A 26,372-nucleotide genomic window follows, 5' to 3' on the forward strand; every position below is an offset into this window, starting at 1 on the left:
CCTGATTTGTTCCAACAAGATATGTTTTAATTTTTTTATGTTTATACTCTAATATTTGAGGAAATTAAATTACTGGCACTGATTTGTTTTTTTTTTTATCCCTTCGGCCTGCATAAATATGGGAAATATATAATATGGCCCTTACATTGAAAAGTTTGGAGACCCATAACATATAGTATTGGTTATTGGGAAGTATACTGACGTTTACAGGCGGATTTTTTTCTGATGGCATGGGGGAAGAAAATTTCCATGAAGGGGGCCCTGGATTTTCCAGCTCTATTAAAAAAAAAACAATGAGAAACTAAATAAAAAGCAAGTTTTCCAACTGAAAGTAAGGGGCAGCATTAAAACTTGAAACAAACAGAAATTATTACTAAAATGTGGGGGTTTGTCCCTTCCTCAATACATTGCTCTTTGTGCTGAAGTATTTTTACTGATTTCAAAAGACCTATTTATTCTAATTAAATGGCCTTTGGTATTCAGGGGTCATTCTTAAGTAATTGCAACAAAACTTGAACATTAGGGGGCAAACCCCCTCATATACATAATAAAAATATACAAATATAGAAGTTTGTTATGTAAGTTAATTTGTAAGTTATGTATATTTATTACTAATAAAAATGTTTGTAAGTGAAATTAAATACTCTAGTGGTCTTTTTAAGTAACAAAAAATTAGAGGGCAACTAGGCCCCCTCCCCCACCCCTTTTTTGTTTTTTAACTGAAAGTAAGGAGCAAACTTAAAACTTAAAATGAATCAAAATTTTTTTGTATATGAAAGGGAATGTCCCTTCCTCAACGCCCCACTCTCTACCCTAAAGTGTGACTCTTTCTCACAGCTCTTCTTTTTAAAACAATAAAAAACTTTAATGTAAAAAGTAGGGTGCTGAGGGGGAGACAGTTCCTTTCATATACAGAATAATTTCTATTTATTTTAAGTTTTAAATTTGACTACTTACTTTCAGTTTAAAAAAAACTTCTTTTTTAAACTTAACTCAATATTTAAGATGCCTAGAGGGAACATTACCGTTCTTTTGCAGGGATTTGCAAAAGCGCTGGAAGCATCATTGACTTTGCTGAGTTGTTCTCTCTAGCAAAAAAGAACAGACAAGGTTGCCTTTATTTTACAGTGCATTCACTTTAGCAAAAATTATCACAGTGGCACTGGCTGAAGGTGAACAAATATATAGCAAGATGAAAGTCATCAAGACAGTTTGAGGTCAACTATGGGAAATGATTATGTCAGAAAAATACCTACTGAAAAAAACCTCTACCTATGTGTAGAAAAGTGGAGAATTGAAAAGCTGTGCAGCTTTAAAAGTTTAGCTTATTTTCCTTGTCTTGATTGTGGTTTTCCCTAAGTTTTTCTCTGCAATGTATGCCAATTTTCTGTAACTAATAAACATTATTTTAACACATAAAAAATTAAGTAAAAATGTTGGTTTTTGTCAGCACCCCCCAAATTCATCAGCACATTTTGGGCGTCCACCCCCCCAAAGGCAAAAGGGCGCCCTGTACCTTGGACAGAAATTTGGTTGAAAAGAAAGAAACATAATCCTACCATTTGATTCTCCAACCAATTTTCTTAAAAAATCCAAAAAACTTTAGAGTTCTAGCTGAAAGTTTTTTTTCTATCTTGAAAAGTAGCTGAGTTAGCTGATTGAATCCAAGACCTCAAAACTTTTGCCTAAATTTTTGGTTTTTAGTCTTTTTTATAAACTTTAGGTTTGAAAATATGATTTCTGCTATTCCAAAACAATTTTAAGCCAAATCCAGGCTTTTGTGCCAAGTTTAAGAAATATATTCTGAATCTTTGAAACCTTATAACTCAGGACTAAGGAAAAGAATAAGGTCATTAAAGGTCAGTTTTCTTTAAAAGGGGAAGGGATGGATATAGGCACTTGAAAATATGTTCCCAGGGTAGCAGTGAGGCTCTGGATTTATTCCTGAGAGTTTCATTCACTTTTCTTGTCTACTTTCCAAGGCAGAGAAACGTCCCTCGTCTTGAATTACCACTGTCATCACCATTGAATTCCCTCCTCTCCCCTAATACATGCAGCATTAGGCTAAATATAAAAGTTTCCTGATTTTTTTTCAAAATGGGTAACAGTATTGCCTGAGTATTCACTTCACAAAAGAAACACAATAATAACAAAATAGTAGTACCTTGTAATTCCCTAATAGATACAATTTCCAAAATATAATATTTACTGTCCTGTCAATGCCCCTCCCCCCTCTCTTCTGTCTAATAACTCCATATAAAATAATATATAAGTTATTTTTTTCCAAATGTAAATAATACATCTCAATTGTTTTTCATTTCTTTATGCATCTTGTCACCTTAATTACCTTCATTTGTACTTTGAAGCAAAATAAGGTCCAATGTTGGATCTGTTCAACTCCATCGTTGAGATGGCAGTTAAAACACTTTACACAGAATATAAAAGTAGGGTTGTGACTGTGTTTACAGCCCAGTGACATGCCTTCTGACTAACACTATGCTAAGATAAATGAAATTTAAGCCCACGTGGTAACAGTGACCAAATATAGGTGCCAATCACCTAAGATAGGTATGATACGTATCAATCACTGTTTATGAGACACAGATGATGGGCAGCTCTAGTTATATCTTGAAGTTTTGGCTTCCTGTTCTTTGTTAAGTCTCCTTTTAAAAACTTCAGCTGATGTTGGACACACTGTTTCCTCACTTAAACAGTTCCCATCATTGATACCCTTTGGCTAAAGAAGTCTTGTCTAATTCTGCAGTTAAATCTGGACTTATGAAATTTCTTACAATTACCTTGTGTTCGTCTTTTGTTGGGTAACTGAGTAAAGAACTTATTTTGGGATTAGTTGACAAATTTATATGTGAGTAGCATGTAACTGTGCTTGTGTTGGAAGGTCAAAAATGGGAGTTTTAGGCTAGATAGCCTTTGACTATATGGTTTTTTGCCAAGTTCAGAGATGCACTTAATGGCCCTTCATGGTGTACCTTCAATCAACTGCATATCACATATAAAAAGCATACACACTTATAAGAAGTACCAGCAGATAAGGTTCCAAAGTCAAGAACTTGGTCTTGCAATTGCCTTGCATAGCTTCAAGAAAATACCATGTGGTTGGCTTGTAAGTGTTCTTTCAATAAGTCCAAGACTTCAATTTGCTTTGGAAACAGTATATGTAGAGTGTTTGTGAAATTTTAGAAGATAATCTTTAGTGACTCCCAGGTCTTTGCTACTTGTGCAAATTGGGAGAGGAATGGCTGTGAGGTCTTGCTACCATTCATTGTGTAATGGTGCTGAGGATTATTGTTACCAAAATGAGTCATGACACATTGATATACTAAAAGAGAGAAGTCACCTGTCTTCCCATGCCTATATGTGATCAAGGTCAGATTGTATTAATGATTTGTCAGATACACCAAATAGTTTTGTATCATCAGTGTAATTGCTGACTTTGTAACTGCTGGTTAAGTGATTGCTGCCTTAGGGAATCATGTCATCTGTATAAAGAAGAAAAATGTGTGTCCCAAAACTGTTCCCTGGGGAACACAGCTTAGGACATAACAAGGCTGGGAGTAGGTACATTTGCCATCTGTTGTGAAGCACCATACAGTCGGAGATCTACCAGCCAGGATGTCCATTAGCCAGTCTGCTAATTCATGGTTGATTCCTCCTGATGTGTTAATGGGTAGGCCTAGTTGTATTCTTGACCTGTTGAAGCCTTCATGAGATTGCTAAAGAATTGGGATCAGTTGGATAAATATATTGTTCAAATATATTGATAACAATGGAAGGAGTCATGGAAATCTGAATAATAGGCTAGCAACATGCTTCATATTGTAAAGTAAGAATTTCAGCATGGTTAGTGTTTTGTATAGTTTTTGTGTGTAGTGTAAGATTATATCTAGAAACAATAGGGGAAAAATTGTATTGACAGAATAGCTTCATGCTCATACAATAGGCCTATCTAGTACTGCAGCAAACTGATCCAACATCATTTTTCTGATTCCCCTCTTGGTGTGTTGGTCATTTTGCCATCATATTCTATTCAACTTCCTAAATAGCCTATGAAAATTCTTTCATTTTACAATTGCTTTATGTTTGTATTTTAGTATCAGCAGAGTTGGATGTGTCCATGCTCTTTGCCTTACTCACGTTTAGTAGAATTTTGCTTTCTCTGTCTTGTCATTTGTGGCACTTTTCCAACATTATGACATGAGAAAATGACTGATTTGGTTTTTGTTCACCTGTCAGAAGGTACCCAGAAGTACATTTAAATGATTTTTGCCTGAAGCAAACTACCACCTAATGTAAATTTTTTGCTCAGTGAATAATTGATCAAGAGTGCACTATCCTTATTCAGCTTGCCGTAGCATGTTTACCGATAATTAAGGGCATTTCTACTTACCTGCATTTACTTTACCTTTTAGATAGCCAGCAGCACATATTACATTATCCCTAGGAATGTATTTAGTGACTGACTATAGCACGTTGTAGAAAGTATCTATTTCCTCAACATGAACTGTATGGTCTGAGTATAGCAAGTAGTGATGGTCATTTTGTTAGACTTATAGAAAGCAAGCTGTCATTGTATGTTTGTTAGCTTGGTTCAGTAAATCGATGCTTTGGGTACAAGTTGCAAAATTACAAGTCCTACTCCAGCATGGTGAGCAAAGTGTTGACCACTAAGTACTTTGGCACATCCATTACTAAAATCCTCTAAACACTTGAACTCAATCATTTAAGAAACCTCGCTAATAAAGGTCAGGGAAGCATGATATTCACAAATTCATAAATAAGGGGGATTGATCTGTGGCCTAGAATCTTGAGGGGGAACCCCAGGAGAAAAACACATGCAACTAAATTTTCTACAACAGCCTTGTACATATCTTGGATAGGAACCTGAAGATAGGTTTTTTGAATATGAGAATGATGGATCAAATTTTCAAGACAGAGCAAGTTACCAAAGAGATAAGATAATACCTCATCAATATGCTTTTTCTCATTGAAGTAAGCTGGACTGGAAATGATTATTACAGAAAAGACGATAAAACAAACTGTTACTGTTTTGTTCAATAGATTTTATCATTAAATTATCATAAATCACACTTGCTAGCAAGGATGAATCCTGTGTATTAGGGCTTTCAGTATAGTTCAGGTTAATTTTCAGTTTAATACATGAAACAATAGACTGTATGTCTTATTTTAAACTAAGCACTATTATAATATCTAGCCCAATTACATTACGGATTTTTTTTTATTTTCAGATTTATTTCTAGTCTAACTGACCCCCCTCCCCCTCCCCCAAGTCTAGATATAGTCTTAGACTTTTTTTTAATGGTATAATGCAAACCAAAACAGCCAACATAAATTTGTCTTGTACAGCCCAGAGCTATATCTAGGCGAAAGAGTGGAGGGGGGCTGGGACGCAGTGAAAGTAAAAGCACCAATTCACTTAACCCTAATTTAGTTCAACTCCTTCAGCACTCTAGGTTGAATGGTGTTGAGTTGCAAAGGGTTGACTTGAATGGGGGTTGAGTTATATGCACACCCAGATGGAGCTGCGCCTCTAAATAGGTTTTATTCATGTAAACTTCTCAGTGTCATCTGCTTGAAACTGGTTTTTTACACTATTTGATAAGCTGTGATAAATGATGTCCAAAAAGAGATTCCATGTTGCAATAAAAATTAATCACATCAAAGGTCACAGAATAGTGCAACAAGGATAAAAGTTCTTGCACTCACAAGTAGTTGCAGTCACAAATAGCTGCATTTACAGCAGTTGTGGTAGTTGTTGTATTGGTAGCACTGAACCTTTCTACTCATCGCCCTTAGCTGTTCTTAAGATTTTGCATATATAACCTTTTGATATCCTTGCTTCACATAACGTCTTCTGATTTGGTCAACATCAACCTCAAAATTCCCCGAAGTTTCTCCTTAATACTTTTAGACTTTTTGGACACACTCAGGATTAAATATTCTCCCTTTTGATTAATAAATATTATTTGTTAACCGTGGGTAAATTGCATACATATCGCCCTCGTTTCCGGGGCTATTTGGGTTGTATCTTCCCTGAAGCCATTGTTTTTGGACCTTAAAATATTTCAAACAACATGACTATCTCAAAATTTTGATCAGTATTAATTAGGGGGGGGGGTGGCTATCCTTCATTCACTTTTGACCCTTAAAAAGGTCACTAGAATGAGAAATTTGCGTAATTTTTGGTCCTTGTTCTGGACTTGAGTGGTTTTTGTCATCCCAGAAGGTGTATTTCAAATATCTTCAGCAAACTGACTGTTTAAGAAATTCAGATTCAATACCAGGGATGGTTTGACAGTACCCAGGGGCCAGAAAAAAATGGGCTTCAGTCACTTTTGGTCCTTCTAAAGGTGCTAGACCTTTCAATACGAAGTGACTTAGATAATAAAAAATATTTGGGAAACATTTAGATTTTGCTTAGTAGATGCTACTGCACTGACTTTGATTTCCTTGTGGAAGTATAATTTATTTCTACGAATCAATTAGGTGTTCTGACATTAAAATTGAAGAAAAAAAAATCTATGAACAAAAGTAGACTAAATCCATCTTATGTCTGAGACTCACTTTAAGTGTTTTTTTTTTCAGATGCTACAAATAACTTTATAGAGATAATATAAAGTTCATCTCACTGATTCGCCCAATGACTTATTTTAGGTTCCTGTTGATGAATAAAAGAAGAATGACATAGTAGAAAATGGCTGACAAAATGAAAAAACAGTTTTTCTTTGTAAAAGGACTGGCAAATCAGTCGTTATTTAGGTATGATTCAATTTTGTTTCATTTTAGTTTTATTGAACTTGAAATTGATGTGTATCCATTGTTATGACGTATCAACTGCAACTAATATTTGTTCAATATTTAAGTTAACTTTTTTTTTAATAATCTAGCTGTGTTGAAGTACTTTAATCTTATATTGATCTCTTTAAGAATACTTTCATGATTAATAACCTTTGTTTAAAAGTTAAAACAAATTGAAATTCTTATAAATACTAGTCTAGTTTAGATGCTATTATATCGAAATGCCAGGGAAGCTACCTAAAACCCCAAGTGCTGGGATTAAGTTTTCTTCCAATCCCTGCTGCCATTGGTTAGCCCCATTGTTACTATAGTCCCCACATAAAATCACCAATAAATGGTTCACAATGGCTTGAAATGAGGAAAACACCAAATATGTAAACGCAGCTAAGCTCTGGCACTAATACATGAGGGCATTAGTCTTTGAGTTCACTGCCTTTCTCAATATCTGGATTTTACAGTAATTTTTCAATACAACTCTATTTTATTTGTATAATTTTGCCAGTTTTAGAGTTTTACCCCCCCCCCCAGAAAACAAAACAAAAAAATCCTGTGTTTGTGCCTGCTGAAACTGCCCCTTCATTTGCTTCTTTCTGTCAAATCAATCAAATTTATTTTTCGTTTTTCAAATGGTTTACAATAAAAAACGGAAACATTTTCAAGTGATTTCAAAAGTAACAATCTTAAGAAATCTTACGAAAAAGCCCTTCCGCAATGTTAAGAAAAAGCCCTACTAGGGAAAGGCAGACCTTGGCCCTCGCCATGTGCGTCCCTGACACAGCGTCGAAATGTCGTGGTGAAAAAGCAATATTCCAGTCTTTAAAGGAGAGAGGATGTTGAAAGGATGATACTACCCCTCATTATTTTCAGAACTTTATATGTTGTATTCAATGTACAATATTGGAATCGAGCAGAAATAAAATAACACGATTTTTTTCAAGGGAATGTAGAAAGCCACAATAAACCATAACGCAAACAGTAGTCATCCTAAATACAAGTGAGGCTATCCTCCTCCTCTTCTCTTTCCCTGTATGCCAAAATCTGTTGCTCATGTTTTACTGAAATCATTTAGAATACAACAAATATACCCTATTGTAGAAGCGTGAATCGGTTGAGAGCTGGAGATTATTGCCCTCTATATGTTATTGTCCATTTTAGATGTGGGGAAATACATTTTTTAGCATTTCAAATGAAAAAAATTGAAAAGATTATGTTGCCTTCCCCCTAAATTTTGAAAAAAAAATTGTATCTTTATTTTTTTAAAAGAAGAATTATTACTTGCTCTCTCCTTACATTTGTGAATTGGCACCCTTTGTGTTGATCAAACAGTTCGTGGTAACGAACTGTAGTAAGGAGCGACCCGGCTCAATAGTAACCAAAACTCTAAAAAATGGAATTTTTATACCAATAGCTGCATCAAAAGAATCGCATTTAAATGCTGATTTTAAATATATAAGTTTCATCAAGTTTAGTCTTACCCATCAAAAGTTGCTAGGCTGAGAAAATTTGCGTTTTTTTAGAAAATAGGGGGAAACACCCCTTAAAAGTCATAGAATCTTAACGAAATCATCAGAGAACCCTACTATAGAAGTTTCAAGCTCCTATCTACAAACATGGCCCCCTCCCACGCTAATTATTTTCCCAAAGTCAACGGATCAAAATTCTGAGATAGCCATTTTATTCAGCGTAGTCAAAAAACCTTATAACCATGTCTTTGGAAACGACTTACTCCTCCACAGTCCCCGTGGGAGGGGCTACAAGTTACAAACTTTGACCAGTGCTTACATATAGTAATGGTTATTGGGAAGTGTACAGGCGTTTTCAGGAGGATGTTTTGGTTGGGGGGAGGGGTTGAGAAGAGGGGGATATACTGGGGGAACTTTCCATCGAGGAATTTGTCATGGGGGAAGAAAATTTCCATGAAGGGAGCGCAGGATTTACTTGCATTATTTAAAAAAAAAAGAAAAAATACATATGAATTTTTTTTTCAGCTGGAATTAAGGAGCAGCATTAAAACTTAAAACGAACAGAAATTATTACCCATATGAGGGGCTCACCTCCTCCTAATACCTCGCTCTTTACGCTAAAGTATTTTTAGTAATGTCAACTATTTATTCTACGGCTTTTGTGATTCAGGGGTCATTCTTAATGAATTAGGAAAAAATTTAAGATTTAGTGTAAAGAGAGAGGTACTGACGAGGAGGCGAACCCTCTCATATGTGTAATAAAAACATGAGAATAAAAAATTCTTTACGCAAGCGATTTAACGAAAATTACACCATCAGATTCAGTGTATCAGAAAACCATATTGTAGAAGTTTCAAGCTCCTATCTACAAAAATGTGGAATTTTGTATTTTTTGCCAGAAGGCAGATCACGGATGCGTGTTTATTTGTTTTTTGTTTTTTTTTTTTTTCCCAGGGGTGATCGTGTCGACCCAGTTGTCCTAGAATGTTGCAAGATGGCTCATTCTAACGGAAATGAAAAGTTCTAGTGCCCTTTTTAAGTCACCAAAAAAATTGGAGGGCACCTAGGCCCCCTCCCACGCTAATTATTTCCCCAAAGTCAACGGATCAAAATTCTAGAGATAGCCATTTTATTCAGTGTAGTCGAAAAACCTTATAACTATGTCTTTGGGGACGACTTACTCCCCCACAGTCCCCGTGGGAGGGGGCAACAAGTTACAAACTTTGACCAGTGCTTACATATAGTAATGGTTATTGGGAAGTATACAGGCGTTTTCAGGAGGATTTCTTTGGTTGGGGGGAGGGGTTGAGAAGAGGGGGATATGCTGGGGGAACTTTCCATCGAGAATTTGTCATGGGGGAAGAAAATTTCCATGAAGGGAGCGCAGGATTTACTAGCATTATTCAAAAAAAAAACAATGAAAAACTAAATATGAAAAACTTTTTTTCAGCTGGAAGTAAGGAGCAGCATTAAAAATTAAAACAAACAGAAATTATTACAAATATGAGGGACTCACCTCCTCCTAATACCTCGCTCTACACACTAAAGTATTTTTAGTAATTTCAACCATTTATTTTACGGCTTTTGTGATTCAGAGGGTCATTCTTAATGAATTAGGACAAAATTTAAGCTTTAGTGTAACCCCCTCATATGTAATAAAAACATGAGAATACAAAAGTTCTTTACGTAAGCTAATTTATAAGTTACATAAATCTTTTACTAATAAAAAGATTCGTAAAAAATTAAAAGTTCTAGTTGCCTTTTTAATTAACCAAAAAATCGGAGGGCAACTAGGCTTCCTCCCCCGCTCTTTTTTCTCAAAATCATTCGATCAAAATTATGAGAAAGCCATTTAGCCAAAAAAAAAAAAAAAAAAGCAAATTTCGTTTTAATTATTCCTCTGCGGATAGCCAAAATCAAAACATGCATTGATTCAAAAACGTTCAGAAATTAAATAAAAAAAACAAGTTTTTTTAACTGAAAGTAAGGAGCGACATTAAAACTTAAAACGAACAGAAGTTACTTCGTATATGAAAGGGGCTGCTTCCTCATCAACGCCCCGCTCTTTACGCTAAAGTTTGACTCTTTCTCTCTACTCTTCTTTTTAAAACAGTAAAAAACTTACTTTTATAGTGCTTGTCAACAGCACTATGATAAGATCAGATTTATTACAAAAAGCCTGCAGGCCATAGCAACACAGTACACAGTCTACAAACAAAGCTCAGGAGCAGAATACAACTTTAGATAATATGAATAAACAAAAAGACAAAAGAAACACACCAAGAATCAACATTTTAACCAATAAACACCAATAACAATAAAAATCAAATCCTAAAACCATAATAAGCTATCTTCTCAAACATGACTCCCTATTTTTAATGCCTAAACGGGGAAACTTATACAACTGTTTAATATTACATGCGTTCCTCTCAGCCATCCGCTCCCAAAATTAACCAGCATTCACTCCCAAACACTCATCCAAAACTTTCATTACGCAATTCAGACATCTCTTCACATTCGGATACAAAATCAAATGAATTATCATTCACACATCCATACATAAGCCAAAATAGGGTTCAGTCGCCAGCCTAAACTCTTCCAAATATTTTCTTCCCTCACCTAAATCCAAACTATCCTCTCTTACCAACAACAAATTCTTCAAATCCTCTTTATTCAACCCAAGTGTAAAATAAACCTCAGCCCCCAAACACTCTTTAGCTTGGGAGTAAAACCTCGAAGACATAGATTGGTCCTAATGAGCTTGCCACTCTTGGATTTCTTGGTTATTTAGGGTTCGCTGGACTTCCTCTTGGATTTTTTGGTCATTTAGGGTTCACTGGACTTCTTTCCATACTGAGACGTTTTCACCCATTGGACCTTTTCCTTCATTCCACATCTCCGAAAGGTCATAAAGGTCCAGTATTTTTTTGACCTGATTTGGCCACGAATCACGTCTACCGTCCTTCAAGCTCTCCAAATAAGCTGACTTAAGAAGTCGAACTCTAGGTAGCCTAATTGTTTTCTCCCAGAATTTCGCCATTCTAACCAATGTAACACTCCTTTAAATAAAAAAACCTAACATTATGAATGTATTAACTAAATGAATCCTAACATTCTCTTAAAATGTCTTAGCTGAACTACTTCTAGCTTAGCTGCTTTGCCAAAACTCCAAACCTCAGAACCCCAATGTAGACTAGAAGCTACTTTTGTCTGGAAAGCTTTTCTGGATTCTCATGTCAGCTAGATGACCTAAATTACTTCTCAAAAGCAAATTTATTACCCTGTAACCCCTTGAGTCACAACCTTCTATATGCCTAGACATCCCCCTTAATGCACTAAACTCAACATCGAAATAAACAAGTATTTCTTTATCCTCTAACATCGTTCCTCGAAAATTAAAATCAACCTCGGAATTAACATCTCCTTTGCTCCTAAATACTAATACTACTGACTTCTTAGCGTTCAACTCTAAATCCTTCTTTTCTAAATAATTTTTTATTATATCTAATTGCTTCTGAAATTATCTCTGCTATCCGCCACTAGAGCTATGTCATCTTGCGAATAATATACATGATAGCCTAAACCAATCCAAAGATACATAAGGGGGCTCTAATACTTCTCATAAAACTATCTGAATCATTAACAATCAAGGAGAAAAGCTTAGGGAATAAAGTTCATCCTTGTTTTACACCCTCATGAGACATAATCAGCCTAGAAAATTTTCCCATAACCTTCACAACAAATTTCACCCTCTGATATATATCTGCTATTATTGTTACAAGACAAGACGGCAAGCCGGCAACGAATCGACTCTATTTATCAAAAAAAAGAGAAAAAAAAGGGGGCGACGAAGAGAAAGAAAAGAAAAGAAAAAGACCGAAAAGAGGAGGACCGCACGATATTCAAATCGTCCAAAGTGTTGAATGTCAACCTGAATCCGCTTGCATCGGGCTAAGTATTTTCTTCTTATCTAACCAATCTCTTAGCTTAAAGTCCAGAACCTTACAAAACAATTTACTTACCACATTTCCCATAAAGATAGACCTGAATTTTTCATGTAACTTCCTTTTATAAATTCCTTTTATTTATTAATTCATTCTTATAAAGAAGCACTGCTGCCGAAGGGTCCCATGAGTGAAACCAAAAAGCTTTCTCCCCTTCAAACGAGAAATTTGCGGCCAACATGGGTTTTTAAGCTGCCCTTCCTAACCTCAGGGTCTTTGTAGATAGATCATCTGTCTGTGGACGCGAATTACCATTCATCTTTTTCACCTGATCCCAAGTTTCTTGTTGAGATACAGGCCTAATTAAGTCTTAATCACTCTCTCTTAAAGGATATGTTACCGTCCCTAGACCTAACTCTCTATCCTCTGAACCATTCGAGTCATTCACCTTGACATATTCTGACTCCCCATTTTCAAAATAATCTGACCATGTCTCAACTGGCGGGACATGTACGAATCTAAATCTATTTTCAGTTCCTGTTTATATCTCTTCAAAATTGTAACAGCGACCAAGCAGTGTTTCCACGATTTTTTTATCGAAATCCCATTGGATAGTAGGAAAACCGCTAAAAGTCCCTTCCTACTCGGCAAAAAACTCTAAATTGCCTCTGCTGTATGTATTGAAGGTGCAGCTACACGATGCACAAACCGTGCAGTCTTTTTTTTTTGTCCAAAATGATCACAAGTTTATTTACACAGATAGAATAATACTTTTAATTAAAAAAGTATGTAGTTTATGTTGCCATTCAGAACAACTGTCCAAATATGCTCTGCTGAAAGATGCTGCTTTTTCCACATCTCTAAACCTGTCTTCTAGCATTTGCTAAGCAGCACAGACTTTTTTATTGCTAAATAGTACCTTTACTTATTCGTCCATAAGCAAAGGAACTATTCACTTGTGCTCTCGTGATTGGACACATTTGAACGAATTTTTTTTTAAAGTCGTTAGGATTATCGTGGTTGCGAATATGCTTAAGTCCCATATGGATTACCATCAATGAAGAAAAAGGATACAAGTATCAAGGTTTTAATCAGTCACCAGCGCCCACTAGTCAGCTTCTTCAAAATAAAAAAATCGCCAAAGCAGGATTCCAAAATATGCAACCTCACCCTTAATCTCTCGTCTTGATTAGTGACGCCATCGTATGAATCGTATCCACATGGTCTTCTTTGCAGTTGTGGTATTACTTGGCTCTGGCTGCATTGCTCATTTGGAGCGTTCTCTCTTGACAAAACCCGATGTGAACGGGATGTCACTAATTGCAAGGTGAAGTAAGGAAAGAGGAAGCCATGGTCCTTGCTTGCGCCAAAGACATGTGACTTCCTGAAAACGAAAAATAAATGAGCAACAAAAAAAATGCCTTAAGTATTTATTTGCACATCATTGTCGGAACTGGGACATATTATTCACGAACATTTTGTTTCATTTGGCAATGAAGAGAATTGTTTACAAAAAAAATGCTAGCGCTTGGACACTAGTAAAGCTGCCTTTTCTGAGGAAGTTTTAGTCTTTGCTAGTGTTAGCTTTCTTTGCATTTGATAATCCAAGACCATTGATATGGCTGTTTTATCAGGTATCTTCATTATATATTTGTACTCCCATTAGACCAGTTGTCATTGACTGAGTAAGACGGTTGTGTTGCTCATTTTTAACGTTTTTTAGCTCACTGAATAGTCTCTGTCACGATATTGCTAAAGGAAAGAGTCAGTACCCGTTGGATCAATATTTTGGGATGAAGAAAATGCACATCTCGACCACTATTCGTCGGATCAAGTATGTATCCAGTGTTCTTTTCCTGATACATTTTGATGATACAGATTTACTGAGAAGTCAGTCATTACTTGATGTTTCCAGTCTGCATCAATCTTTGCTTTATTCATAAGGGTGTACAAAACTTGTCGAGATGGGTTGATAGAATTCTAAAGCCCAGTTCATTGACAAATTTTGGCACTAAGACTTTGGCAAATTCCAAAGTAAGATTTTCAAAGTTGAAGCATGCTTTTGTTTGGGTATTTGCTGCAACGTAAAAGCCTCAAAACGCTTTGCGAAACAGTGCAAGTTGTCCTCTCTCGAGTAATGGGTCACTCACTAGCGAAGCCATGCTCTTTCATGCTTTAATGGCCTGACATTCTTGTTGAAGGGGTAAAAATATCCATATTCCCTTTTTCATCAATTTTCAGTATGCTTGAAAGGATCTTGCAATACAAGTTCATAAATTAGCAGCAAAGGCTCTGACTAACTCTTCTGCTTCTTGTCTTATGAAAGTCAAGCAGTGTTTTCACCAAAGGGTTCCGAAGCGTTTCTAATACTTTATCATAGACATGAGTTGGGTCTTGAAAAACACATTTGTGAAACACGGCTTTAATTCTCCTATCGCTTCCCATCCTCCATTATAAATTTCTACAATTCACTGTTTTTGCTTCCTAGTTCTGGATTTAATGTGACACGCATGTAAAATAAGAGTTCTGTATTTCACAGTTAACAAATAATGACAGGTTTCAAGTTGGTTTGTTTCCTTTTTTTTTTACTTTGTTGTTTGGGCTAAAAAAAAAATTATATATATATATTTTTTGCTTTACACTGTTTGTATAGCGTCTACAGAAATTACACGCACGGGAATTAATTTTGGGGTAGGACCAACCCCCTTTCCTCCCCCATACATTCATAATGATTTTAAAATTTGATATATGTAATGATGTATAAATAATTGTTTTGTGGGACCTATAATTTTGTTTTTGGCCTATTTTTTCGTATACCTCCGTTTCTGTTTATTGCGATAAAGTGGTAAGAGTTATTGACTATATCAGAGAGGACTATCTGAAGTTGACCTGCCAAGCTGTGAGTTTTTCGAGAAATGTTTCTGCCTTCGAGTGGAAAGCTCCGTTCAAGCAGACATGCAAGCAGGGAGTATTTCGGATTGAAGTTAGAACGAGCGACGACTCCCTTGCTCCGTGGTATCGATTGAGAGGGAGGGGCGTTTACCTCCTAAGATCTTCCCTCCTAGAGTTTGAAAAATATCTTCTTTTTTTAGTATTTTCATTGAAAAATTGCTTTGCTTGGTATTGTCATTCAAAACCAACAAAATTGCCCCCTTGTCATTTTTTTCACAAAGTAAATAGAAAAAATTTCGGATTCAGTAAGGATCAGTTTCACAAGGGTCTAAAAGTGGTGCAATCTACTTAAACCAACGGTTTCTTTTTGGGAATTTGGTTGAGTTTGTGATTTCGTTTTAGTGTTTGGGACTAAGTTAGAAGAATGATTTCACTTGTGCCTCCTAAAATTTAATAATTTTCTAGTGAAATTGGAGACTTCCCTTTGCTCCATTCTTAATAAGGATATTAGAAACTTTGGTCATAGCAAGAAACTGAACTCTTGATTTAAGAGAAGTTATCTGAACTTAATATCAACGAGAGGCCATGTTTTCTTCTAATGCGGATCTTCTAGGATACTTGTAAACATTTTGTCGCCTTTCCTGAGGGATAAGACAAAAATTAAGTGTCTATTCTTTTTCAAACAGTTCGTGGTAACGAACTGTAGTAAGGAGCGACCCGGCTCAATAGTAACCGAAACTCTAAAAAATGAAATTTTGATACAAATATTTACATCAAAAGAATTGCATTTTAATGCTGGTTTTAAATATATTAAATAAAAAAAACAAGTTTTTTTAAATGAAAGTAAGGAGCGACATTAAAACTTAAAACGAACAGAAATTACTCCGTATATGAAAGGGGCTTTTCCTCCTCGACACCCCGCTCCTTGCGCTAAAGTTTGATTCTTTCTCGCAACTCTACTTTTTAAAACAATAAAAAACTTTAGCGTAAGGAGCGGGGTGTCGAGGAGGAAAAGCCCCTTTCATATACGGAGTAATTTCTGTTCGTTTTAAGTTTTAATGTCGCTCCTTACTTTCATTTAAAAAAAACTTGTTTTTTTTATTTAATTTCTGAAAGTTTTTGAATTAAGGCCGTGATTAAGTGAACTTGAAAACATCGAGCTTCAGAATTGAAGTAAGGTTACCCTTCTGTCTTTTAATTCTCTAGAGATCGTCGATTGTCAAAACTTCAAATAGCACCAATTATCAAGTCTTGTCAAAGGTTTTGATTGACAGCTTCCTTTGGTGAGATGCTTCAGCCGAGAAATAATAATATATTTGACAGTGTCTTGCAAAGCTTGGTTACCGACCAAGGGAGATTAGAAAATGAGCAAAAGAGCACTATCATTCTCAAGTACAAAATGCCCATGTATATGCAGCTGTGACGGCATGCATAGAATGCATTTTAAAATTTATTGTTTTTTCCACTTTATTTCCTAGGGATAGGCTATTTAAAATACCTCATTTCATTAATTCGAAACTAAACAGCGAACTTAGTTGAAAGCTTTCTTCGAGGATTCTTAGAAAACCAAAGTTTTCTTACAAATTAAATTAAAAAAAAAATAAAACTGAAAGTAAGGAGTGACATTAAAACTTAAGACGAACAGAAATTACTTCGTATATGAAAGGGACTGCTTCCTCATGAACGCCCCGCTCTTTACGCTGAAGTTTTTTACTGTATTAAAAAATAGAGTTAAGAGGAAGAGTCAGACTTTAGCGTGAAGACCGGGGCATTGATGAGGAGACAGCCGCTTTCATATATGAAGTAATTTCTGTTCGTTTTATGTTTTAATGTCACTCCTTACTTTCAGTTAAAAACACTTGTTTTTATTTAATTTAATTTCTTAACGTTTTTTAATCAATGCATGTTTTGATTTATGCTCTCCACAGATGAATAATTAAAACGAAATTTGGGTATTTATTTTTTTGGCTAAATGGGTTTCTCATAGTTTTGACCAAACGATTTTGAGAAAAAAATAGGAGCGAGGAAGGAGGTATAGTTGCTCTCCGATTATTTGGTTACCTGAAAAGGCAACTAGAACTTTTAATTTCTTACGAATTTTTTTTATTAGTAAAATTATTAGTAAAAATAAATTTTACTAGTTAAAGACATACGTAACTTACAAATTAGCTTACGTAAGGAACTTCTGTATTCTCACATTTTTATTACATATATGAGGGGGGCTCACCCCCTCAACAGTACCTCCCTCTTCACACTAGAGCTTAAATTTTGTCCCGATTTCTTAAGAATGACCCCTGAATTACAAAAGCCGTAGAATAAATAGTTGAAATTCTAAAAATACTTTAGCGTAGAGAGCGAGGTATTAGGAGGAGGTGAGCCCCTCATATGCGTAATAATTTCTGTTCCTTTTAAGTTTTAATGCTGCTCCTCACTTTCAGTTGAAAAAACTTTGTCATATTTATTTTTTCATTGTTTTTTTTTAATAATAGTAGGAAATCCTGCGCTCCCTTCATGGAAATTTTCTTCCTCCATGAAAAGTTTCCCCAGCATATCCCTCTCTTCTCAACCCTGCCCCAGACCAAATGAAAACGCCCCTGAAGACGTCTGTACACTTATAAGGATTTAGTTATAAGGATTTCCGACTACGCTGAATAAAATGGCTATCTCAGAATTTTGATCCGGTTACTTTGGAAAAATAATTAGCGTGGGACGGGGGCCTAGGTGCCCTCCGAGATTTTGGTCACTTAAAAAAGGCACTAGAACTTTTCATTTCCGTTAGAATGAGCCCTTTTGCAGCATTCTAGGGCCACTGGGTTGATACGATCACCCCTGAAAAAAAAAAACAACAAATAAACACGCATCTGTGATCTGCCTTCTGACAAAAAATACAAAATTCCACATTTTGCAGATAGGAGCTTGAAATTTCTACAGTAGTGTTCTATGACTTTTAGGCAGATCACGGATGCGTGTTTATTTGTTTTTTTTTGTTTTGTTTTTTTTCCAGGGGTGATCGTATCCACCAAATTGTCCTAGAATGTTGCGAGAGGGCTCATTCAAACGGAAATAAAAAGTTCTAGTGCCCTTTTTAAGCGACGAAAAAAATTGGAGGGCACCTAGGCCACGCTAATTATTTTCCCAAAGTCAACGGATCAAAATTCTGAGATAGCCATTTTATTCAACGTAGTCGAAAAACCTTATAACTATGTCTTTGGAGACGACTTACTCCTCCATAGTCTCCGTGGGAGGGGTTACAAGTTAAAAACTTTGACCAGTGCTTACATATAGTAATGGTTATTGGGAAGTGTACAGGTGTTTTCAGGAGAATTTTTTGGTCGGGGAGAGGGGTCGAAAAGAGGGGGATATACTGGGGGAACTTTCCATCGAGGACTTGGTCATGGGGGAAGAAAATTTCCATGAAGGGAGCGCAGGATTTACTAACATTATTAAAAAAAAAAACAATGAAAAAATATATATGAAAAAGTTTTTTTTCAGCTGGAAGTAAGGAGCAGCATCAAAACTGAAAACGAACAGAAATTATTACCCATATGAGGGGCTCACCTCCTCCTAATACCTCGCTCTTTACGCTAAAGTATTTTTAGTAATGTCAACTATTTATTCTACGGCTTTTGTGATTCAGGGGTCATTCTTAATTAATTGGGCCAAAATTTAAGATTTAGTGTAAAGAGAGAGGTACTGACGACGGGGTGAACCCTCTCATATGTGTAATAAAAATATGAGAATAAAAAATTCTTCACGTAAGCTAGTTTATAAGTTACGTATATCTTTTACTTATAAAACCATTCGTAATAAATTAAATTTCTAGTTGCCTTTTTTTATTAACCAAAAAATTGGAGGGCAACTAGGCTTCCTCCCCCGCTCTTTTTTCCCAAAATCATTCGATCAAAATTATGAGTAAGCCATTCAGCAAAAAAAAAAAAAAAAAAAAAAAAAAAATTCAAATTTTGTTTCAATTATTACTCTGCGGAGAGCCAAAATCAAAACATGCATTTATTCAAAAACATTCAGAAATTAAATAAAAAAACAAGTTTTTTCAACTGAAAGTAAGGAGCGACATTAAAACTCAAAACGGACACAAATTACTTCGTATATAAAAGGGGCTGCTTCCTCATCAACGCCCCGCTCTTTACGCTAAAGTTTTTTACTGTTTTAAAAAGAAGAGTTGGGAGAAAGAGTCAAACTTTAGCGTAAAGAGCGGGGCGTTGATGAAGAAGCAGCCCCTTTTATATACGAAGTAATTTCTGTTCGTTTTAAGTTTTAATGTCGCTCCTTACTTTCAGTTGAAAAAACTTGTTTTTTTATTTAATATATTTAAAATCAGCATTAAAATGCGATTCTTTTGATGTAGCTATTGGTACCAAAATTCCATTTTTTAGAGTTTCGGTTACTATTGAGCCGGGTCGCTCTTTACTACAGTTCGTTACTACGAACTGTTTGATAAAGTTGGAGGACAAGCAATATAAACAAAGGTATTTTATTTCAAATGACAATACAATTAAGTATGTAACTACAAAGAAGGATAGAATGTAAGGAAAATGAATTTTCCTGTTACCGGTACTAGACGATTAATCTTATAAGTACGGCTCTTGTATTGGAACCCCCTGTGGAACTTTGGGATCAAAGCATCAATGAAGAATCCTTTCAGCTTGGGAAAAATCTTTTCGGTCCAAAAGCCTGGATTGCGGTCTATCTTTTCAATTTAGAAGTCTTTCTGGGTAAAAATCATGAAAAAGCAAGTATATAGCTGAGCACATTCAAGCTGACTGATTGTACTTGGTAAAAGTAGTCGTGGCCTCGTTTGGGGTTGACCAGTCCATTCTTTCCAACTTCCATGCAATAGTCCGCCTTAGACTCTTTTCGGTTCTTTATCCACTAGCCTATCCCCAAATTTCTCGCAGTTTCGCAGTTCCATACCTCGCTTTGATTTAATTTTCCCCATGATTTCGGCTTTTTGTGCATAACTTTCCTGAAGGCTCCTGACTATTTCTCATTTCTATGTTTCTTCATTGCATTGAAATAATTTATGAAAATTTCACACTATTAACAAGCAGCTGATTATTCCAGCTTGTCATTTTCGTCTCTAGGGGTTATTATCGGCGATCTGAAACGACTCTTTATGGCAACCGACTTGTAAAAATTTCAGGTAGCTGAAAATATTCTAGGGGACTGTTAGAAAACAGGAAAATACATCAAAAAATGGTTCCAATCATCTTATAGGTTATTGTCTTCTGCACATGATAGTACCAATTTTGTTCCAAAAGCAATATCCTTCATAGAGTACACTTGTGAAAAATCCCTAGACATTTTCTAAGATTTCTAAGCAATTAGAGGAAATAGAACAAAATCCTTTCAAACATTTTGTAGCATCTTCAAGAAGCTATGGCCTGATATTAAAAGCGGCATCTTCCGCCAATGAATACTTGAGTACTTTTTAAATATAAATTTTCAATTTAACATGGGATTTTCGAGTTCCATCAGTTCACTTAATCACCCCCTTAATGCATGTCTGATTTTGGCTCTCCGTACATAAATTACTAAAATGAAATTTGCATGTTAATTCTTTTTTTGGCTAAATGGCTTTCTCTTAGTTTTGATCAGACGATTTTGAGAAATAAGGGGTGGGGAAGGAGGTCTAGTTGCCTTCCAATTTTTCGGTTACTCAAAAAGGCAACTAGATCTTTTAATTTTTAACGAACGTTTTTATTAGTAAAAAAAAACGTAACTTAAGAATTAACTTACATAACAAACGTACATAACTTACGTTACGTTTTATCCCAATTCTTTAAGAATGACCCCTGAATCAGAAAGGCCGTAGAATAAATAGTTGAAATTATTTAAAAAAAATTTAGCAGAAAGAGCGAAGTATTTATCTCCTCCTAAAAACCTCGCTCTTTATGCTAAAGTATTTTTAGAACCCTTCATATGCGTAATAATCTCTGTTCGTTTTAAGTTTTAATACTTCTCCTTACTTTCAATTGAAAAAACTTTTTCATGTTTATATTTTCATTGTTTTTCTTTATAGTAAGGCTAGAAAGTCCTGCGCCCTTTTCATTGAATTTCTCTTCCCCCATGAAATACTCCTCCAAGGAAAGATCCTCCCATATAGCCCCCTCCCCTGAACCCCACACCCAAACCAAAAAAATCCCCCTGATAACATCGGTACACTTCCCAGTAACCATTACTGTATGTAAACATTGGTCAAAGTTTGTAACTTGCAGCCCCTCCCCCAGGGACTGTGGGGGGTAAGTCATCCCCAAAGACAAAGTTATTATGGTTTTCGACTATGCGGAACAAAATGGCTATCTCAAAATTTTGATCCGTTGACTTTGGGAAAAAAATGAGCGTGGGAGGGGGCCTAGGTGCCCTCCAATTTTTTTGGTCACTTAAAAAGGGCACTAGAACTTTTCATTTCCGTTAGAATGTGCCCTCTTGCAACACTCTAGGACCACTTGGTCGATACGATGACCCCTGGGAAAAAAAAAACAAAAAACAAAAAACAAATAAACACGCACCTGTGATTTGTCTTCTGGCAAAAAATACGAAATTCCACATTTTTGTAGATTGGACCTTGGAATTTTGTGTTTAGGGTTCTCTGATACGCTGAATGCGATGGTGTAATTTTCGTTAAGATCCTATGACTTTTAGGGGGTGTTACCCCCTATTTTCCAAAATAAGGCAAATTTTCTCAGGCTCGTAACTTTTGATGACAAAGACTAAATTTGATGAAACTTATACATTTAAAATCAGCATAAAAATCCGATTCTTTTGATATATTTTAGAATCGAAATTCCGTTTTTTAGAGTTTCGTTTACTATTGAGCCGGGTCGCTCCTTACTACAGTTCGTTACCACGAACTGTTTGATAAGTTTCATGAAGATTAGTTTTGCCCATCAAAAGTTACGAGCCTGAGAAAATTTGCCTCATCTTCGAAAATAGGGGGAAACACCCACTAAAGGTCATACAATCTAACGAAAATCACACCATCAGATTAAGCGTATCAGAGAATCTTCTTGTAGGATCAAGTAGGATCACAGGATCAAGTTCCTATCTATAAAAATGTGGAATTTCGCATTTTTTGCCAGAATACAGATCACGAATGCGTGTTTATTTGTTTTTTTTTCCCAGGGGTGATCGTATCGACCCAGGGGTCCTAGAATCTTGCGAGAGGGCTCATTCTAACGGAAATGAAAAGTTCTAGTGCCCTTTTTAAGTGACCAAAAAATTGGAGGGCACCTAGGCCCCATTCTAATTATTTTCCCAATGTCACTGGATCAAAATTCTGAGATAGCCATTTTATTCACCGTAGTCGAAAAACCTTATTTCGTCTTTGGGGGGACTTACTCCCCCACAGTCCCCGTGGGAGGGGCTACAAGTTACAAACTTTGACCAGTGCTTACATATAGTAATGGTTATTTGGAAGTGTACAGACATTTTCAGGAGGATTTTTTGGTTGTGGGGGGGGGGTTGAGAAGAGGGAGATATGTTGGGGGAACTTTCCTTGGAGGAATTTGTCGTGGGCGAAGAAAATTTTCATGAAGGGAGCGCAGGATTTTCTAGCATTATTTAAAAAAATGAAAAAATAAATATGAAAGAAGTTTTTTTCAACTGAAAGTAAGGAAGAATTAAAACTTAAAACGAACAGAAATTATTGCGCATATGATGGGCTCACCTCATCCTAATATCCCGCTCTTTACGCTAAATTATTTTTAGTAATATCAAAAATTTATTCTACGGCTTTTAATTCAGGGGTCATTCTTAAGAAATTAGGACAAAAGTTAAGCTTTAGTGTAAAGAGCGAGGTACTGACGAGGGGGTGAATCCCCCATATACGTAATAAAAACATGAGAATACAGAAGTTCGTTACGTAAGCTAATTTGTAAGTTACGTATATCTTTTACTAATAAAAACATTCGTAAAAAATTAAAAGTTCTAGTTGCCTTTTTAAGTAACCAAAAAATCGGAGGGCAACTAGGCCTCCTCCCTAGCTCCTTTTTTTCTCAAAATCATTCGATCAAAACTATGAGAAAGCCATTTAGTCCAAAAAAAATGAATATGCAAATTTCTTTTTAATTATTCATCTGCGGAGAGCCAAAATCAAAACATGCATTGATTCAGAAACGTTCAGAAATTAAATAATAATAAAGAAAAAAAACAAGTTTCTTTAACGGAAAGTGAGGAGGGGCATTAAAACTTAAAACGAACAGAAATTACTTCGTATATGAAATTGGCTGCCTCCTCATCAACACCCCGCTCTTTACGCTAAAGTTTTTTACTGTTTTAAAAAGTAGTGTTAAGAGAAAGAGTCAAACTTTAGCGTAAAGAGCGGGGCGTTGATGAGGAAGCAGCCCCTTTCATATACGAAGTAATTCCTGTTCGTTTTAAATTTTAATGTAGCTCCTTACTTTCCGTTGAAAAAACTTGTTTTTTTATTTAATAGGGAGAAGAAAACGGAATAGCAGTGTTCATAAAGTAGTTCTTTTCGTTTAACTCAGCTCTATATGTATCTCATCACTATATTTGTTTCTTACATTAAAACGGATAATTTTGTTTTCCTTCAGCAATTTGTGGTTATGAAAGTGTGTTGAATTTCTATTGTTTGCAGCTGTTCAATGAAACTTAACTTATTGATCAGCTTTGATCATTAGCTTTGATCAGACGATATTGAGAAATAAGGGGTGGAGAAGGAGGCCTAGTTGCCCTCCAATTTTTCGGTTACTTAAAAAGGCAACTAGAACTTTTAATTTTTAACGAACGTTTTTATTAGTAAAAAATATACGTAACTTAAGAATTAACTTACGTAACAAACTTTTATAACCTTATATTTTTATTATGTATACGAGGGGGTTTGTACCCTCGTTAATACCTCGCTCTTTACACTAAATCCTAAGTTTTGTCCCAATTCTTTAAGAATGACCCCTGAATCAGAAATGCCGTAGAATAAATAGTTGAAATTACTAACAATACTTTAGCATAAATAGCAAGGTATTTATCTCCTCCTAAATACCTCGCTCTTTATGCTAAAGTATTTTTAGAACCCCTCATATGCGTAATAATCTCTGTTCGTTTTAAGTTTCAATGCTACTTCTTCCTTTCATTTGAAAAAACGTTTTCATGTTTATTTTTCATTGTTTTCTTATAGTAATGCTAGAGAATCCTGCGCCCTTGTCATTGAATTTTTCTTCCCCCATGACAGATTCCTCCAAGGAAAGATCCTCCAACATAGCCCCCTCTCCTCAGCCCCACCCCAAACAAAATAAAATCCCCCTGAAAACGTCTGTACACTTCCCAATAACCATTACTATATGTAAACACTGGTCAAAGTTGGTAACTTGCAGCCCCTCCCCCAGGGATTGTGGGGGAGTAAGTCATCCCCAAAGACATAGTTATTATGGTTTTCGACTATGCTGAATAAAATGGCTATCTCAAAATTTTGATCCGTTGACTTTGGGAAAAAATGAGCGTGGGAGGGGGCCTAGATGGCCTCCAATTTTTTCGGTCACTTAAAAAGGGCACTAGAACTTTTCATATCCGTTAGAATGAGCCCTCTTGCGACATTCTAGGACCACTTGATCAATACGATGACCCCTGGGGAAAAAAAAAACAAAAAAAAAAACAAATAAACACACACCCGTGATTTGTCTTCTGGCAAAAAATACAAAATTCCACACTTTTGTAGATAGGAGCTTGAAACTTCTACCGTAGGGTTCTCTGATACGCTGAATCTGATGGTGTCATTTTCGTTAACATCCTACGACTTTTAGGGGGTGTTTCCCCCTATTTTCCTAAATAAGGCAAATTTTCTCAGGCTCGTAACTTTTGATGGGTAAGACTAAACTTGATGAAACTTATATATTCAAAATCAGCATTAAAATGCGATTCTTTTGAAGTAGCTATTGATATCAAAATTCAATTTTTTAGAGTTTTGGTTACTATTGAGCAGGGTCGCTCCTTACTACAGTTCGTTACCACGAACTGTTTGATACCGCACAGGATGTTAGTTCTCTTTAAAGTGTCAACCGATTGCCAGATTAGGCTATTTAATATATGTGCCTGCCAATAAGTATCTTGATGAAAATTCTGACCTATTTTGTGACGCGTTATTCTCGTTCCCTTGGCTTTGGCAGGTGTTTACCATAGGCAGTAAACACCGTTTTAACATAAAAAAGTCTTTGCCCAGCCTTGTATTACTCTCTTGCTATGCTGCAACATGTTATTCGTAGGTCTTTCTTATGTATACTTATTAGCCGAAAAAGGAAGACTGTGCATACTAACATTCTTTCTTCTCCTTTTAACTCTATTAACTATCCCATTAGTATTTGTTCCAAAATATGTGTCTTTTATGAAATATAATGAAGTGAAATAAAACAACCCGCTGTAGTTCTCTTTTATTTTTGGTAAGAATAGTTGCAAATTTTTTTCAGGAACAACTAAAAAAACTAAGTATATATCAGCCTGTTCTGATCCTCAGCCAATCTACTGTGAAGTACCCCAGGGAACAATTTTAGTCCCTCGCCTTTTTTGATTATGGTAAATGAGTTGGCGAATAATAAGTCGGATCGCTTTAAGTTCGTTGATGATTCTTCCGTACTGGAGCTGGGTGAAAAGAGTGTTTCAAGGGAGGCAGACAGAATAATGGTGGGTTTACCACGCTAAGCTGAAGAGGGCAAAATTATCATCAATCGGGAAAAATTGCTCTATTAACTTTTTCTTTTCTGAAGGACAACTCATCCCTTTCTTTATAGAATGTTTCTGGTTGCAGCATCATGAATATCCAACTTTATGGAGTATACCTCACACATGACTTGAAGTGGGAAAAACAGACACAGGAGATGATCAAACGGGCAAACCTGGGTATCCTTTTTTTAAATCTCCTTGCTCGTCATGCTTTCCCAGCCCCCACCTATTGCGTATTTTTCTTGCATTTTTCAGAACCGGCAGAATATGCTTGTCATTTTTGGCATTACTGTCTGACTTCGGACCAGAAGGACCGCCTGAAAAGGATCAAATACCGAGCTCTTCTGGTAGTGTTTCAATATTTCAAAGTCCCCTATTGCTCCCTTTTGAAACAATTTTCCCTTACAACTCTTTCAACGCACCGTGATATATTGTGTTTTTGATTTGGTGCCGGTATTTTGGAAAATCCGCGGTTTCGTGAACTCCTCCCCCCTGAGTATCTCCTTTCCCACCAACAACTCCCGCGACAAGTAGCTTAACCGGT

The 26,372-nt window shown here is 35.9% G+C and overlaps 1 protein-coding gene across 2 annotated transcripts in view; it reads left to right on the forward strand.

The window, feature by feature from the left end:
- The window catches only part of LOC136027282 (rho GTPase-activating protein 44-like), a 103,604-nt gene that overhangs the window by 7,431 nt on the left and 69,801 nt on the right, over positions 1 to 26,372 (forward strand). The window contains exon 2 of one of the 2 annotated variants that reach the window (XM_065704370.1): positions 6,694 to 6,798. In XM_065704370.1, coding sequence (XP_065560442.1) covers positions 6,734 to 6,798 — 65 coding nt within the window. In that variant the 5' untranslated portion in view covers positions 6,694 to 6,733. Of the gene's footprint in view, positions 1 to 6,624; positions 6,799 to 26,372 lie in introns of both variants that reach the window. The other variant, XM_065704372.1, reaches the window with a different exon arrangement.

The sequence above is a fragment of the Artemia franciscana genome, chromosome 5 (genome assembly GCF_032884065.1).
Source record: "Artemia franciscana chromosome 5, ASM3288406v1, whole genome shotgun sequence".
In the NCBI taxonomy this organism is placed as follows: domain Eukaryota; kingdom Metazoa; phylum Arthropoda; class Branchiopoda; order Anostraca; family Artemiidae; genus Artemia; species Artemia franciscana.